The 18,246-nt window shown below is 37.9% G+C and overlaps 2 protein-coding genes across 3 annotated transcripts; both read right to left on the reverse strand.

The window, feature by feature from the left end:
* Positions 1-458: 458 nt before the first annotated feature.
* LOC113719047 (lipoxygenase 6, chloroplastic-like) lies at positions 459-5,084 on the reverse strand. 2 transcript variants are annotated; one of them, XM_027244035.2, is made up of 9 exons: positions 4,548-5,083; positions 3,781-4,055; positions 3,459-3,696; positions 3,035-3,367; positions 2,754-2,839; positions 2,566-2,673; positions 2,171-2,472; positions 1,582-1,848; positions 459-1,460 (listed from the first exon to the last, which is right to left on the reverse strand). In XM_027244035.2, exons 1-9 carry the CDS (start codon positions 4,957-4,959, stop codon positions 701-703), a joined length of 2,781 nt encoding a protein of 926 aa, XP_027099836.1. In that variant the 5' UTR covers positions 4,960-5,083; the 3' UTR covers positions 459-700. The 2 variants fall into 2 exon arrangements, with proteins under 2 accessions (XP_027099836.1, XP_027099837.1); XM_027244036.2 differs by lacking the exon at positions 1,582-1,848 and having other exon boundaries at positions 4,548-5,084.
* A 3,376-nt stretch (positions 5,085-8,460) lies between these two features.
* Positions 8,461-17,488, reverse strand: LOC113717950 (urease-like). Its single transcript, XM_027242810.2, has 18 exons — positions 16,808-17,488; positions 16,233-16,306; positions 15,855-15,900; positions 15,640-15,745; positions 15,111-15,253; positions 14,748-14,858; positions 14,055-14,218; positions 13,471-13,849; positions 13,271-13,379; positions 11,770-11,909; positions 11,511-11,648; positions 11,357-11,448; positions 11,123-11,252; positions 10,859-11,017; positions 10,035-10,202; positions 9,312-9,446; positions 8,984-9,055; positions 8,461-8,902 (listed from the first exon to the last, which is right to left on the reverse strand). Exons 1-18 carry the CDS (start codon positions 16,931-16,933, stop codon positions 8,681-8,683), a joined length of 2,514 nt encoding a protein of 837 aa, XP_027098611.1. The 5' UTR covers positions 16,934-17,488; the 3' UTR covers positions 8,461-8,680.
* Between the last annotated feature and the right edge of the window lie 758 nt (positions 17,489-18,246).

Consider the following 18,246-nt stretch of genomic DNA (forward strand, 5'->3'; position numbering starts at 1 on the left):
ACAAGCACATTTGTTGTCCTTATTGTCATTTCATTCCTACTCATTAGTGGATTTGCCTCTACGTTGCTCCATACAAGAAGAAAGGTGTTTTTCCTTGACTTAATACCCAAAATTGCTCCTGGTAAGGTGCTGAAAAAGGAATTGATCAAGCTCGCAACATCAGTTACTGCTTCCAAGTTATAGCGTCATTTGTCATCTGGCAACGACGTTGCTGTAATACATTTTATACATAAATGCAGCTGCCAAGGGAAGAAAGAATTATTTGCTGAGTGGTGACTTCAACAATTACAAGAGTAGATTAACCCCTGCTTTAAACAGATGTAAACAATAGCCTACTTAGTGTCAACAATGCAGTGGACTGCGTAATGATGAATGCCGAACTTCTTCTCCACATGGAAAGTCATCGTTTCTCTGGTTCTGTCAGCAGAGGGGAAAAAGAAAACAGCTACAAATCTTCGTTATATAATGGCGCCAATCAATTGATCATTATGCTGAATGACGTTCAAATTCTTAATAACCTTCAGCGAGCTGAAGTTGCTAACTACAACATTTTGACTTAAGCACCTAAAATCAATCAATGATACTATGACAAGTTACACAGGAGCGATTATTGTGAAGTAGATGCCTCCAAACCCAAAAGCTCGATCCTGACTAAAAGAAGCACCAGAAGATTCACTAAAGCTACAAGCTGGGAAACCTCCTAGATAGAAATGCTGTTGGGAATACCACGACCAGTTACTCCTGGACCGGAAGAGGGTAGAAGCAGTTCATATGGAGGGATACCAGCACCACTTCGGTTTTTCAGACCTATATTCCTGTTTCTTTCATTTATTGTCCGTTCTATGTCCTCTAGTTTGGCTGAGAATTTCTCAAATAACTTCAGAACTTCAGGATCCTTTATTGAAGTACTTTGGACATTGTGCAACTGGTGCAGGTACTCTTCATCTGGAGAATGAGTTGACAAGGTGTCCTGAACCGCCATAATTTTGGTGGCCTGGAGTTGAGTGGGCAAAGATGACAGAAAAGTATGCACAGGGTCGAGAAGAAACTTCTCATAGGCGGGATCACCTTCTCCTGGGATGAGTTTTCGCATCAGGGTTGGGTGGTTAGGTACATACCCTCCAAATGGATACTGTCCAAAATTTATAGCTGCATGCTGACCTGAAGCAACCCAAATCATAATAGTTAAAATGCTAGACAGGTCTTCCTTGGTCCCGAGGTTAGGCCACCAAGTCTCGTCTCTTTTATCGAAGTGGCCCTTGTTCTTAATCTCATTCCACCAGGCTTGGAGCTCAACATCAGAAGTGATGGAACTGGGATCAGAATAATAGTGATCCACATAGGACGCTACCAATTCTTTGATGGCAGACCAAATAAGAAGTCCATCTGCTGCATAAGGGTAGTCTTCAATCACAAGTTTCACACCACATGGCATTGAAGGATCCTCCACAGCCATGCCCCTGAAATTCACATGAATTATAAAACAGAATGTGACGAACTATATGCAGAATAGGGTGAAGATGGAAAACTTTTTGAAGTTGTAGAGATGGACAGAAAGGCATGGCAGGCATAAAGTCCGACCTCCTAACTAAATCTGCTGGCAATGCTTCCGTGTCAAATTGCCACAAGCTCTTATAAGCTGCAGAGCTTATTTCCATGGAATACTTTCCAGGACTAAAACAAGCTTCAATTATTCCACCTCCATTTATTAGACCTTGTCTGGCAAGGGCATTAATTTCCAGTGTGTAGCGCATATGAGGATGAAGCAATTTGTATATTGGATGCATGGAGCTGAGCTGCCTATGGGTGGCTATTATGTAAGGCTCCATACAGGCATGAGTCCTCAACCTGAAGTTCCATTATAGCAACATTAGATCCATCTTGGCACGTTGGAAAAAAGATAACATTCAAATCAAATCTCATATTCGGTAATCCTGTAATTACATATGGCGAAGCATTCTCCAACATTTATTAGAGTTCCAGGAAATTTTATTGTTGAATGCCTCAACTCAACTCAACAAAAGTCTTGGTCCATATGATCCTACATAAGTGAATGGAGAACTGAATAATCTAAGAAGAAAGTGGTTGAAGAACTTCATATTGATGGCCACAAAAATATTTTCCCACATAAGAATTTCTGAAACATTTAAAGAAAAGAAATTTCTCTTACCAATGGTTTACTAATTGATGGATGCCAGCATCATTTGAGCAAACATGCGCTTTAGCTTGCTTCCAGATCCAATGAGTGGTAGCATCGTGGCCGTGGACAAAGACATGCTTCTTTCTTGGTGAATTAGATGAGGGAGGGAGAGAAAGCTCAATTATGATTGGCCTTAAAATGCCAGTAGGAGTGTAGAAAAAAATGGTTCTGGAGGCATAAGCTTTTCTACCAGGCAATGAGTTCATCCCCTCAATGAAAGGCAGTAGCATATCATGATAGTCAAGTATGAACAGTCTCTTGTCCTCTATGGCCTGTGACATGCAAGCCAATGTAAGCTAGAACAACTTTCTGAAGCAAATACTAGTGACGGGTTTTAGAAAAGCTACGGAATTTTGTTTTGGTACCTTCTCAACAGACATTCCAAACAGCTCTTGTTCAATTAATTCCCTGGTAATTGCAGACTCTGGGGGGCCATAAACTGCAGGATCCAGTTTGCTCAGAATTGGCAGTTCCTGTAGATTAGACGCATCATAAGTGAACCAAGAACTGACAAGATTTACTCAGAAAGGTTTTAGAACTATAGAAATGCTACCTTGAGTAGTTCAATATTAACAGGATTAACACCTGCCAGTGCCTGTCTTGCAAACTCATTGTCACGTAACCATGCAAATCGGTCCCCTGCAAACAGAAATAGCATAATATCCAAAACAAAAAGTTTCAGACTTGAATAGAGTCTCCAGGAAAGCATACTACAGATTTTCAACAGAATCATTGAAATGGCAGACTGAATTCTACAACCAAATATATTCATGGAGTGAGGGGTGAGGGGTGAGAAGGATACATAAGATAAAGAAGAAATGCTAAGACTCATACGTTTTATAACAGCCGGAATTTCATACTTCAGCAATCTTCCACCAACAGTAAAAACTTGATTCATCAAATTGGTTAGAAACTGATTCTTTATGACGTCTTTTTGGTCTTCATCTTTCAATAAAACACCATCATTGTAAAGCTTGTCTATCTCTGAAAAACAAGTGAAGGGGTTGTCTGAACTTGACAAGGTAGACGCAATCAACGGTATCAGGTTGTGCAACAGAGCTTTCAACCTTCCAGCTGAGAATGTATTTTGCTTGATCTCCTCAAAGGCTTCATCTCGAGGAACATAGATTGGATGAGGTTTCTCAATCCTACTTTCACTCAAAGGATCTGTTTTAAGTGTCATACAATAAACTCGCCAAAATTAAATATTGGTGAAAAACTAAAGCCAAAAATTTGGTCATCGCAACGTATAAAGTACCTTTCTTAGTTGGGCGTCTGCCAGTTCGACACCGCCTAGGATAAGGCTGCTCATTGCCACCTAAGGAGGGCCTAGCTAGTTCATCACTCTTATCAGGATTACCCAAATCATTGTAAGGAGCATAATCATATATTCTTTCATGCATTTTCCTCTCGCCTTTACCATTACCACGAATACTCAGCAAGTCTTCACGACGAAGATCCTTAATGCCATCAGGTGTTTGAGATGGCAAGTATGCCTGTCAGGCAAACATGCACTGGACTTGTCAAACCTATACTAGTTATTTCAGCCATAGACATAATCTTGACAATAAGTTGCAAACCTGATTTTTGAAGATGATTCTACTCTCAGGATTATCTTTTCGAGAATGGATCCATGTATTTGCTGGAAAGAATTGAGGCTCTTGACTAAAATTATGCACAACAATCTCCACCAAGTAGAACTCTTTATCAAGGAAATTCGTAATGAGAATAGCTCCGGGACGCCCAAAATCATTTGGCACCCTAAAATTTGCAGCGTATTCAACAACGAATGGATGGTTCGATGGCTTAGGAAATCCCCTAACATAAGACTCAGCGCTCTTTCCTGACCTGGTAACTATAAGGCCACAGAAAAAGAAAAGTTCAATACTTCTGAGTACTAACTCCATAGAGATAGCATAAAGGAAGCACATTTATCAATATGAAACAACATAATTCATCTTTTAATGGTTCATTTTGATATTTTAATTTGATCTCATTCAGAATCCACGAAAACCAAAAGAAATGCATCGCACTCGAACTTCTTAAGAGCACCACCCCCCCTCCCCAAAAAAAAAGGCAAATGCAAAAGAAAAATAGAAAAGAACGAAAAGGGAGAGACAAAAACTCAGCCCTCTCGTGTTTTGTACCATACCACCTTGGCTATATTTGAGGGAAGATTGCGTACAGTTGGACACACCTCACTAGCAGTAGCAAAAAAAAGTCTGTGACCCTTTAATTTTCCTAAGGTTTCTCTTATCATAGACACAGAGACTCAGCAAGATAACGAACTATATATATTCTTAGGTTTGAAGAACAAAAGTTTTTATCAAGCAAGAACTAAGCTTACTGGGATCAATATCTTCACTGATGAGCTGAAGTAAGATTCCTCTACCAATCCCGTTCATGAAAGATTCCCACTGATCTTCCAACTTGTCGGTGATATTCTCCTTCATCTTCCTCCTTATGGTGACCGCTGCCCTGACCTCCATGCCTCCACTTACTGAAGAAGAAGCCAACGGCCCATTACTTCCTTGCGACTTCTCCACCAGCTTTGCACCCTCACTGCTGATCACTGTTCTTATGGATTGGTGCTTTGACTGGACCGTTGACTGGAAACCAGGAACATTATTGGCGTTTTGTCTAGTAAACCCGCCAATCTTTCGACCTCCTCCGGTGATCGTCTCCGATCGACGGACGGTGGGGAAATGTTGGATGGTTGAGGAGCTTAGCGTACTTGGGCTTGGTTGAGCTGTAAACATCGCTGGAAATGGTTTTTAGTCAATTGGTGAGTGAAGCATGTGACTAGAAAGTAGGAAGTGTAGAACCAGAAGGCAGAAATACTAGCAAGAAATAGATAGGAAAAAAATGCTCTTGTACTTGATCCTGTAAGTAGTAGCAATTAGTAGTAATTAATTTGTGGTAGTAATTTTAACTTGTTAATTAATTGCTTTCTCCAAGTAGATAAGAGCTTTTAATGCTTTGAGCCCAAGGTCTAACGTAGGACAAAGGTTTGGCAGTCGGCACCAACCACCCACCCACCGAGGTAAGATCCTGGTCAACGGATTAAGGCAGTAATGGTGGAGTAAAAATAAAATACTACTACTACTAGTGCATGGATATTAATTAGGCTTCTACTTTTGTTGTCTTTCGTCTAGAATTCTTTTTCATATTGGTGGGCTAGGAAATAAGGAAGAGGGATTGATGATCCTCGAACCATGTTTTGATTTTTTAAAAGGAATTCAATTATGTACTCCGTTTTCAGCAGTTTTTCTCAATAGCCATTGTGAATGTGTTCCTCAACCAAAAAAAAAAAAAAAAAAGGCCATTGAAAATGCGTAATCCTTGACCGCAGATGTATTGAAAGGAACTAGCATGCATCGCCGTATAGTTTACTGCTACTAAAAATGATCAGCTGAAGGACTAGAAAGACAGGTGATGGATGCTATAAAAGCCAAAAGGTACTGTCACATTTCTCATTTTTGCGTGGCATGATGTTAATATATGGGTGGACGGGAGAGGGAGGGTCTCGGCCGGGAAAGAATACACCTCAGCGCTCTTTCTTGGATTGGGAAAGAGCTTCAATTTTCAATTCAAACTTTGGATACGGATGAATGGTACATTATGGCATCAGAGAGACGCAACTTGCAGCAGGGCTGGGGAATGGGGAGGAGGGGTTGTTGGGTTGGGGCGGGGGATTATCTCCTCTTGTTGAAGATGGCTCTGTGACACGTTATGGCACTTGGGACGTGTGTTTTTTTTTTTTTTTTTTTTTTTTATTGAATCGGAATGTTCAACTTAGATTCCTCCTTCCTTATCATTTGATACAGTCCTTTCTTATTTATTCTTTTTTTTCTTATTATATGTATAATATTTGTGTTTAGGACACGATCAATTATTTTACGAGTAAATTTTATTTTTATTTCCATTAAATGTTTAATTGTGTGCAGCATTCATATGAACAAGATTAGAAGTGAATTGTTTAATTACATAAAAAAAATATTAATATGTGAAGACTATTACCAGGTGAAACTGTTTAAATAAGGAGGAGTTCTTGAATCGAGATGTCCGTCTTGAATCAAGATGTTCTTAAATAAGGAGGGGATGCCTGTCTTTATCATCTAACACAGTTCTTTCTTATTTGTTTATTTTTTTTTCTTATGGTACGTATAATTTTTGTTTTTAGGTATAAAAACTTTTTATTCATCTATTTTATAGTTAGTTTACTTTATGCCCGTTTCGAAGCCAGCTACTCATTCAAGGCTGTGCCTTTTTTTTTTTTTTCAAAAATTATATTCAAGCAACATAAAATAAGGAAAATGCTGTCTGCAACAATTTCTTTAGATCAACAAGGGCCATGTGACATGCATGGCCACCTTAGGATGTTCAGCATTTTTTTTTTTTTTTCATTATTATAAACACTAGCTTATCTACTCATGTGAAGCCAAACCTGTATGAAGTGGAACACCAAGTTCTGACAATCGTAATTTGTAATATAATATGGATCTTGAGCATTCGCATGTTGTAATGTGAAACAATATACGCCATCTTTAAATTAATTTCGTACAGCTGTTCAGCAAGTACGAATTGTCTAATTAAAAATATTAAACATGATAATAATGGAAAGGGTAAACGGCACGCAAGTCACCAAATTATTGTGAATTTCACGTTTTACTCACTAAACTTTTTGATGTAGTCAAAAAAGATCATTCAACTACTAAAATATTCACATTTTTTATCGCGCACAACTCATAAAAACACCTATTTTTGTACTACCAGAAGAATTTTTGGTGGCTTTGCCAGTCGCATTGGACAAATCGTTGATTAAAGTCCCTTTATGAAGGCACAAACCGGAAGAGGGGTAGGAACGGTTGCATGCTAGTTCACAGCTAAGATTTAATCAAAAAATTGTACGATTCAAACTTCATCTTGCCTCTCATTTTTAACAATATATGTGGGATCCATAAAATTTTGTTCTGACATTATTGAAAGTAAGTTACACCATATGCAAATAGAGTTACGTCGTGTGTAAAATGCACATAATCTTCAGGAACGATTGCTCCTGCAACTGTTCCCGCCCCAGATCGAAACAAACCCACCCGAATGGACCTCCTTATCTTCTTTTTGCTGTAGGACAACGGCAATAATAAGACGTTGCAGGTCTTCAATTCACCATCATGTGTAATCGACAAGTAATGATTAATAAAAGACAAGTGAGAAAGACGACCACCATGTCCTAATGAGGTTGAAGGAGTCTTCTGTGTCGCCAAAAAAAAAAAAAGAGTCTTCTCAACTCAACATTATGATCAGCAACATTACTGGACTACATCAACGTGTCACCTTCGCTCAAAGCCATTGTGGAGAATAAAAGTGACAGCCCCCCTAGCCCACCGAGAACATTTATGGGATGCATCAAAGGATACGGGTTCGAACGGCTTTCAGAGAAATCGTTCGAATTGTATAAAATATATAGGATATAATTTTAAATGCACACGATATAATTTATTTTTAATAAATTATTGAAATTATAGAAAAAAATTTTATGAACCCCACGTATAATATAAAAAATGATATACAAGATATAATATGGATCTTACATTTTTATTTTTTTTTGTCAAATATTGGTCATGAACCTTCAAGCGTTCCTATCCTGCACCAAAGATCATCCTATGATATCTTCTAGTTTTGTACTACCAGAATTGCTTTTATGCGAGTGTGTGTGTGTGTGTGTTTTGCAAATACCCCTTCCACTGCGGGGCCAACAAGCACTACAAATGTTTGCATCCAAGCATCAATTCAGCTACACCACTCCAGTGGAAAGTTTTGTCATCTTTACACACATTCTTGAGATACGTTTGATAGACTGCAAGGTAGATTAGTGGGAAGTATATTAAACAACATTTAAAAAAAAAAAAATCAATTGTCAAATGTTTGACGACACTTTCCCAAATGTTAGTGTTTTGGGACGAAATTGACGTCAAATAAGAGATATTGACAGAACAGATCGCAAAAAGTAGAAATTTCTTTTGTGACACACAAATGGTTGCCATACTCGCACCTATTATTGACGGCGTTGTCCATCATAAAGCTACCCCCCCAAAAGAAAAAAAAACCCTCCAAAAAGTTTGGCCTACGATCAAATCTTTAGTAAACAAAAGCCCTTGCATTCTCCACGTTACATATATTCTTGGCTAGACAACATCAAGCACATGTATGGCAATTGAATCATAGTAAACTCCGACTCCCAGAGTTGGATCGGCAGAAAAAAAAAAAAAAAAAAACGCGTTTCTTTCTGTGTACATACAGGAGTGATAACCGAAAGTCAAAGTTTTGTTTGATACCAAATTTTTGGCAGCAAAGAGGATTTATTTTTGTTTCCTATGACTCTGGTAAATCATTATAGCTGAAATGACTAAGCTATAGACTGTAGAACATAAAATGAGTACTGCATGGTTGTTATTTTGTTGAAGATGGCAAAAACTCCTAGAAGAGAAAATAATTCCGAGAAAGAGGAACAGTTTTAGCAGGTGGGCATGTCAGGTTTACACCATCAGCCGTCACTATGTAGGTCTCTGGATCGACTTTGATATCTGGAAGGGCATCATTGAGCTTCATGTCAAGTTTCGTGAGCCTCCGGACGCCACTTACAGCTTTCACCCTCTTCTTCAGTCCATACTGGTCTTTTACTCCACAATCTAGAGCTGCCTGATTGCCCCAGAACAATATAGGGGTTAACATACATATGACAAAATGGAGTAGACGAAAGATGGTGGTAAAAATATGTACCTTGCTAACAAAAGCAATTGAGTTGTCACTTCCAGCCTTGCCAAATGCTCCAAACATCGGCCTCATCATGACCTGTAACAAGTTCTTGTTAATGCAACAAACAGAACAAGTTCTATCTTGGCGGAGAAACTTGAACAAAATCCCTGCATTAACAAGGCTTTGAAATATATCATGGAAGGGCACTCAAGGTTAATTTGAATTTTCACCGACTAATACTCCTTCAGGCACATAACATGAAAAGTAAATTACTTTATGACGCCGTACCAGACATATAGATCTGAAAAGCTAAGACATACATATCAGTACAAAAGATGGTGATGATGTTTACCGGTTCAGGAGTTGGAATGCTGGCATTTGGATCCCCCATATTAGACCAAGCAATTGTGCCACCTTTGATCACCATTTCTGGTTTTGCCCCAAAGAAGGAAGGCTTCCAAACAACAAGGTCAGCAAATTTCCCCACCTGCACCACATTAATATCTTCACATTACCAATATCACAAGAATAGAAATGCCGAAACCAAAACATCAAATTGATCAATGAGCTGATATCTTCAAACCACCGACACAGAGATGCACCGCTAGTGGCTCTTGCCAACTTCTGATCAAAGGAAATGCAATTTGTTGCCAACCTTAGGTCTGTTACCATGTTTCCTGTCTGGAAGTTGGTAGGTGATATCCCTCACAACTCGTTAATTACAATGTCTACTGTTTACATTGTAAAGCCTCAAACTGATTTTTCCATAGAAGATCCAATATAGTACAGAACTGCCACAAAAGTTACCTATCAAACTTCCTAATAAATCCTAAGCACATTGCCCTTAGAATCCTGTACCTATGGCAGTTAAAATGAAAAATTTCACACGAAGTGAAATGTCAAAGGCTTGTGATCCTGCAGACAAAAGCCAATTACTGCAGATAACAGATTTTCACCCTCTAAGAGCTTAATGTTTTCCATTGCCTTTAGATTCTCTGTTATATCATTCACTCAAAAGCTCATTAAAAAGCTTAACATTTTTACACTCAACTATTCTACAGAACAGTCACCATACCTCAACTGATCCAACATGCTCAGAAAATCCATTTGCTACCGCAGGATTTATGGTGTATTTGGCGATGTATCTTTTGATCCGCAAATTGTCATTGTTTGATTTGTTACCCTCAAGGGATCCTCTTAATAACTTCATTTTGTGTGCAGTTTGCCATGTCCTGCTAATTACCTGCAAAAAAAGTTTGGCATAAGACAAGCATCAAAACCCAAAAGATGTCTATGGCAAATAAATAGCTAAGGAACTCAATGATGCAGTCTGAGAAAGCTAAGTCTCTGTAGTTAGTCCCAAGCCTAAGTTAAGCTCCTTAAACTGAAGCAATTGCATTTCCACTAAGAAAGAAAAGCTAAAAAGATTTTTCAGCTTTATACTTTTCCTTTGTCTCATGGTTTTTATCTTATCTTCATAACCAAGTGAGAGAGCAAGAAGACTGTATAGGGAGATGATGCATCAATCTTGTAAATTCCAGGCCGGAATTCTGAAAACATCCATGAAAACAGGCTTTCACCAGAGAGTTCAGAGACAGACACACACACACACACATATATGTATACGTACATCATTCATTTTTTATGACGTTACTAAACCCAGATGGCAGTGCTGGTAGCACAATTTTAAATACGAACATATGAGACTAGAAGAAACTGTTAACCTAATTGATGAAATGAGGCACTAGATTATGAGCCCAAGTGTTTATCTTGAGGTGGACGCTTTTACATCAGTTCTAATCAAACAAAAGAGAACACAGATCATATAATGAGAAGGCATTTAATGAATAGAACCGTTAAAAATGTTCAGACTACAATAGGGAGAAGCTGAGTGAGAACCTCAGCTATACGACCCATAGCCTGTGAATCAGATGATATAATGCTAATAGCCCCCATATCATGCAAAATATCTTCCGCAGCTATTGTTTCTGCACGAATTCGTGATTCAGCAAAAGCAACATCCTCTGGAATATCCTTATCAAGGTGATGGCAAACCATCTGTACATAGAACCATTTTTTAGAAATCAATTATGTACTACATCCTTTTCCTGTCAAAGAATCACTCTTTTCAAAGTTTGTTTATATTATTGTTATTTTCCTTACCAGCATATCTAGGTGTTCATCAACAGTATTTGATGTGTAAGGACGTGTTGAATTAGTTGATGAAGGAAGAACATTCTTGACACCACACACTCTGATAATATCAGGCGCATGTCCTCCACCAGCACCTTCACTGCACAAAATCGAGACATCCATAGGTGATTATGCAAAAATGCATTATTTCCTTAATTATTCTTAACTAAAGAGAGCCAATGTGCCCCAATCAGAAGCTTATACCTGTGGTAAGTATGAATTGTTCTATCTTTAAAAGCAGCAATTGAGTGCTCCACAAAACCAGACTCATTCAATGTGTCAGTGTGGATATTCACCTGTCAAGTTGCACAAATAGTGATTAGAAGTACAATAACTAGCCTGAAGAAGAGTCGGTTACCTGAATGTCATGTTGCTCGGCAACAGTCAAACAATTGTCTATTGCAGCAGGAGTAGTTCCCCAATCCTCATGAAGCTTTAAACCCATTGCTCCAGCCTTGATTATTTCATGCAGGCCATCTGCCTTTGCACTATTTCCCTAAAGTTTCAAGACCAAATCATGAAATGAATGAGATAAGCACGAACATTCTCCTACTTGGAACAAGATGACATGCATAATCAATGTGTCATCTGAAGAGTAACTGACAAAGAACACGCACTTTTCCTGTGAAACCAAAATTAAGAGGTAAATCATCTGTTGATTGCAACATTAATTTCATATGTGATGCCGCTGGTGTACAAGTTGTTGCACGCGTCCCATCTGCAGGTCCTGTTCCACCTCCTACCAATGTTGTGATACCTAAAAGCATGGTAGAGAGTAGTACCAAACACATGTTAGAACCATGCTCCTCCTCTCTAAGGACAAAAATGTATAGATGATCTAACTCTATTGAGTTTCGCTTCTCTTAGGACTAGCTTTTAACATTCAGAACAGCAATTATAACAACAGAATATACATAAAGCCGTGGATGCCAATTGCCAAAGCAGTATCTGCATATAATCAAAATCAAATTAAAGCAGATACGATATTACAGAAGACATCGATGTCCAATTTGATACACTTCGACACTGAATGGTAGGATTGAATAGAAGGTTTAATGTAATGCATGAAAACCTTTGTATTTATGGCAAAAATCCTGATCATTGAACTTGCTTTACTCAATCTACAGTTGCTGCAATTGTCATGATTTTATTGTCAAAGTTAGATAAACACAATAAGTGCACATGATAACAAAGATCCTGTAAACTTTAATTAACAGTAGTGGTGGTAAAAGCAGTCAAGAACATCCTTTCTACACCACCAAGAGAGACAAAGAAGAAAATGAGAGTTTAATGTTCTTCGATCATGTTAAAAGTATTTATTTCCAGTACCTTATCAGTTGACCAAAATAAAAAGATTAGTTTATCATGGCTTGAAATCAAGTGTAAAGTGCATCACTACTACAAGTGAGCAGATTTTTCTTTTTCTTTTTCTTTTCTTTCTTTTTTTTTATAAAAGGTAAAACAGAATCGTGAACATTTATCTCTCTAACAAGAAAAGAAACTGATTCTCATGGAACTAGAGCAGAAAACGCAACAAAAACAAAATTTCATCAATGATAGTCATAATTTCTTAAGAGCAACATAAACACGTTTTTGTTAAGCACAAGCGACACATCATCATGAATAGAAACGAAGACTTCTCATAACTATGATTTTCTAGGATATTCAATAAGCTCTATGAAAGTTTTCCCAAGTATATTGTGAGAATGTCGCTCCCAAATTTCCAAATGATGAATCCATATATGGAATCTGTTAGTAAGCTACCTTGTAATTGTCATCATTAATCTTAGCTCGTGCATTTACAGAATTTCAAAACTTGGAGAAAATAATCAGGCGGGGGTAGAAAATGTATATTCTCTTACTGACACTTTTTTTACAGCATCCAGAAGAATTATTAGCATAAAGTACCCATCTGGACATTAAAACTTCAGTAATCTACCAGGTGAAACAAGAGGTCTACATCAACTTTATCAAAGGTATTAATATAACAGGCATGAAAAAGCAAAATAAAGTCATAAAACTTTAAGCTGTTTGGCGCTCATATTCATCATCATTTGTTTAATACTGAATTCATCAAAATGAAACAGCTGAATTTGCTTAAAGTTGCATAAATCTTACCACTTGATATTGCCTCAAAAGCCAGCTGAGGGCATATAAAATGCACATGACAATCTATAGCTCCAGCTGTTACAATAAATCCTTCACCAGCAATTACTTCAGTATTAACCTGATCCAACAAAGCAAAATGTTAGAGTCTTCAAACTTAAAAAGGTAATTACACCTTGAACAACACTGCAAAGAGAACAGCTTGAACTCACCCCAATAATCATCTCAGGATACACTCCATGCATGATATCTGGGTTGCCTGCTTTCCCTAGTGATGCTATGAAACCATCTTTAATTCCGATGTCAGCCTTAATAATACCGGAGTAGTCAATAATTACTGCATTTGTTATGACAGTATCCAAACAGTCAATGGCTGCATAACCACAAGCCTGCCCCATTCCATCTCGCAGAACTTTGCCACCACCAAATACACATTCATCACCATAAACAGAAAAATCTCTCTCTATTTCTGCGAATAAATCAGTGTCACCAAGCCTAATTTGATCACCAATTGTGGGCCCATACATATTGGCATAGGTCTCATGTGATAGTTCATAAGAAAAAGGGGATCCTTCTTCAATGACACCTTCACTGCAAAACCAGTTCAATTTTCAAATAAGCCATCTTTACTACTTGTAACAATCTCCACGGATTGCAATTACTCAAATCAAGAAATTCATAAGGAAATGTTATCAGGCATCCTATTCAAGCAGCATAACTCAGGCAAGCAAAATAACTTTGTCCAAAGCAGAGTGATATTTGGAAAGACAAATGAAACTTGGGAAGCTGCCCAGACCTCGAATTTGGTTCTTCAAGATGCTTACATGCTCTCTCTTGTATGGCATCCATCAATGCTGTCATATTGGCATTATGAACTGGACCATCAGCAATTCCATTTCCTCCCCTAATAACTTGTTTACCTTCTATTCTGACAAGGGTAACAGTTTTTGTGTCTCCTGGCTAGCAAAGTAGAATACTTTTTGTTATAAACTTGCTAATTTTGGACACAAGTTTCAAAAATGACACAAATTACATGACAATCAGCATTACACACACGAGAAACATGATGACAATAATGAATGCATAAAGATGAATAAACAGAAGAATATACAAGCGGAAAGAAGTTCTCCACAAATCATTGGCACAAATACAGTCATTAAAGATTGAAAACAAGAACTGCTCTCCATCATGTGCCTGATTGAGAAATGAAGCAAATAACTCTTGCTTAGCAGCATAGACAGGTCTCACTATATATCAAGAAGCACTAATTTGAAGTCAATCATAGAAAGTCAATCTTAAGGTAGCTTTAAGAAAACCATGTGGAGTTCCTGACCCTCTGAAAATAACACTTTTTATGTAGACTAGATATCAGCCATGGGGCTTACTCATATCAAAGATTAACATTTGTGCTTGTAGAGTCTCATGCTGCAACTTCAATGGAAATATCAGAAACAGTCATTTCAATTCTAACAGAGTCAAAACATTTAACCTCAAATCTAGTAGCGGTCCCTGCTGGTATATTCAACCGCATTGCATAGGCTTTCATTCGGTTGAAAACCAAATAGGGGTTTGCCTCAATAAAGTGATAGTGGCTTCCAACCTGGAAATTCAAGAACCATCAACATTGTCAATATTTCTTCATTAACTTCAAGTGTCATTGCAACACTCTAGCAGCATTTCTTGCTATAGAAAGAAAAGCTTAAAGTAATGAAGACATGATGTTGAAGGATAGATATGGTCACATCATCCATACAATAGCTAGAAATTCTCCAGAGATTGGGTATGTATGTATGTATGTATCTATATATATATATATATATATATATATATATATATATGCTTAAGCCAACACCTGAATCGGCCTGTCTCCAGTGTTAGTGACTTGAAGCTTAACTGCTCTCCTCCCGGGGTTGAGTGTAATCGATCCACCTCCAAAGATGATCTCACCAGGGATTTTACCAGCTTCTACAGGAGGAAACTTGTCCAATGAAGGGACTGCAAAATAGCACCTTTTAAAACAATGACCCCCACAAAGAAGATAGTTCATAAAAAAATATTTTCTATCAATAGTAAGATGGAAAATACAAGACTAATAAAACTTGTGTTAATAGCATGCAAAGGACTTGTGTGAAATTTAAGCAACAGATAAAGCTGCCCGACATTATACAAGTGCAACTCATGGAGGAATTCCATGATCAAATCTCAGTTGCAGATTTTTAACTTCATGTATCATGAAATATATCTTGATAGTGTTCACTTCCAAATTAAGCTGTTTTACAGGAGAGGGCTTTACCAACAAAGATATTAGATAAAGATATGATTGAGTATTCAAATTTGTAACATTCACAAGGAACTCCCCATGATTCATGCAATGTAATCACCTGGAAGAAAGGAACCATATAATGCAAGTTCCAGATTTCCATTTTCGGACACTATGGGATCGTGAATGGTGATTAGTTTTGTTCCGTCAGGAAAGGTTCCCTCAACCTGTACTTGCATTTACAAGGAGGTTATGATTCAGAAAAAAAATTTTGCAGTCATTGACCAGGAAAGGACAACCATCAACATCACTTCAGAATCTACAAGATCCACTTACCTGTACAGTGTTCAAGAGATGAGGAACAGCTGGAAGAACTTGCCTCCTGCCAAATTGAGCAGAAAATAAATAATGCAACTATTTGCTTCATGATTCTTGTCAAGAGTGGAAAACATTGGTATAAGTTTTCAGCATTGATGATACATAATGTTCTACATAAGCAAAAGCATACAAATGAAACTGTTCCATATATTCAGTCGAATATAGGCCTGTAGCCAGGATGGAAATGTGCATAATGTGAGTCATAAAAAGAAGCTATCTTTTTGTATGACTCATAATTTGCACTTGTAAATGATCATCCAAGCAAGCAACAGAACAAGGGGTAGGAATTGTGTAGACAAAACAAACAAAGTGATGAGTACCAGATTTCCTGGCTACCTTCCTAAGAACTGTCTTCCAAGGTCCATCAATTCAGCCACACTCTTCTCACCATCACGCACCAACTCGAGAATCTATTCAACCACAGCAATGGGTATAGAATTCAAAATAACTAAATAAAACAACAAGAATAGTCATGACAGCACAAACTATAATTGGAGTGATAACACAAGAAGCAGCTTTACAAATCTCACAGCTCAAACATTAGTGCGACCTCGCACAGATATAACTTTTTTTTAATGAAAACAAAAACAGGAAGCCTAAGGCTTTAGGCACTCCCATGTTATCGTTATAACAACAAAATTAGCTCATTGGTAAACAGGTAAGCTGAATACAAAAAGGTATTACAAATAATGTATTTATTACAGCGTTACATTTCACATTTCACAATTTAAATAGTGCCTACAATCGATTCTGACAAATAAGAAATCCCAAAAAAATACATTAAAACAGGGTCAAGATTGGAGTGGCCTTAAAGTGGAAAGTCCAAAGCAATTTGCTGAACACATGACATGCAAATGAAGAATAAATGGAAGAAGGGTTGGGCTGGGCTGGGGAGAATGAAATGGAAATACCTGAGCAGCGATGAGAGCAACGGCTTCGGTGTAATTAAGCCTCTGGCCCCTAGCCAAACGCTTCTGGGCAAGCTGCCCTGCATTGTGGAGCATCAACTTGTCCATCTCTCTGGGCACCAGCTTCATCTTTTCCGTAGTCCCGCCCCGACCTTGCTTTCAAATTTAACAACAACTAAGACGACCCCACAAGGTTCAAGCTTTCTATTTGTCTGACAGAATCCTTATCAGGAAAAAGAAAAAGAATTTGGGCGAGCCACAACTGCACAAGTCAACTGGCCTGGTTCTGCTTACTTGATTCTCGGATGATTTTGTATATGCGATACAAGTCTACAACCAACAATGAAAAAGCAAAGTGATCGATAGTGGATCAGTGATGCCACTGGGCACAAATCACAATGGCCTCGTACGGCGTCGTATTTAACCACAGGGCTATCCTCTCTGCTTCTCTTTCTGTCTGATGCATGGGTTCTTCCTTCAGTTCGCTTGGGTGCGTGGGTTGGGACTTGGGACAGGGAATATACACTCAAACGATTCTATGGTGGCTCCCAGTGGATCCAGTAGAACACATAAGCGGAAACCAGAAAAGGCCAAAAGGTACAGGGCAAAAAAGGAAGGCGTGATATTTAATTGACGCCCGAAATATCACGCCTTCAGTTGCCCAGCCATGGTGGTCATTCCAATTTCCATGCTTGTTTACTCTTCCGCAGCTGATTATAATTTATAACTATTAAGTTTACCTTGTTGTATTAATTAGTCTTTCATATGTGACAATTGCTAAAAACATGAAAGTGAGCAAAGGCCCGAACTAATTTGTTGAGGATTGGACTTCTTCTTGATCTAAATTAGTTGAAGAATGAGTCACTCACAGCAGAATATGTAGCATACACTCAGAAAAAAAAAATTTTAATTGCAGGAATCCTTTGTCATTAAAACCCTTTTCAACATTACTTTTCTGTCAATAATGTAGACAATAACATAATTGATGTAGACACTAATACAGTAAGAGTAAATCTTATATATACTGACAGTGCATACACTATCATCGTTGGATCCATGACACATATGCAAAAATTAAATTTCAAATTTAAATTTTGTGTAGTTGTCATTCATCCAATGTTGATAGTGTATACATTGTCAGTGTACGAAAGATTAATCCATATAGTAAATGTAGACAGTAACACATCAAAATAAAATTTTTTTTTTTTTTTAAAAAAACACAACGAATTTTTTGAGCTGGTACCCTGCCATGCATATTCAGATGGAAGATTGCCCTCGACAACGGCTATCAGCATCAGGTTCGGCGCGGCCAAAATGAAATTGGCGTCGCAAATATGTCTTCTTGGGTTCTCAGATTCCAAGCGATGTGCATTACGCCATGAATTTCTAGCAGTCAACAGAGATTCCTCAATAATTAATTAGAAGAATATCTATCTAAATAA

This window comes from Coffea arabica, chromosome 11e (assembly GCF_036785885.1).
Source record: "Coffea arabica cultivar ET-39 chromosome 11e, Coffea Arabica ET-39 HiFi, whole genome shotgun sequence".
Lineage (NCBI taxonomy): Eukaryota > Viridiplantae > Streptophyta > Magnoliopsida > Gentianales > Rubiaceae > Coffea > Coffea arabica.

Bases quoted from the DNA above. Each gene is read 5' to 3' on its own strand.
- LOC113719047 (XM_027244035.2), bottom strand. From the start codon at position 4,959: ATGTTTACAGCTCAACCAAGCCCAAGTACGCTAAGCTCCTCAACCATC. The intron at 4,056-4,547 runs GTAAGCTTAGTT...GTGGCCTTATAG, and splicing joins CAGTGAAGATATTGATCCCA to TTACCAGGTCAGGAAAGAGC. The intron at 3,697-3,780 runs GTTTGCAACTTA...TTTGCCTGACAG, and splicing joins GAATCATCTTCAAAAATCAG to GCATACTTGCCATCTCAAAC.
- LOC113717950 (XM_027242810.2), bottom strand. From the start codon at position 16,933: ATGAAGCTGGTGCCCAGAGAGATGGACAAGTTGATGCTCCACAATGCA. The intron at 11,018-11,122 runs GTAAGGAAAATA...TTCTATGTACAG, and splicing joins ATGAACACCTAGATATGCTG to ATGGTTTGCCATCACCTTGA. The intron at 10,203-10,858 runs GTTCTCACTCAG...CTTTTTTTGCAG, and splicing joins CTATGGGTCGTATAGCTGAG to GTAATTAGCAGGACATGGCA.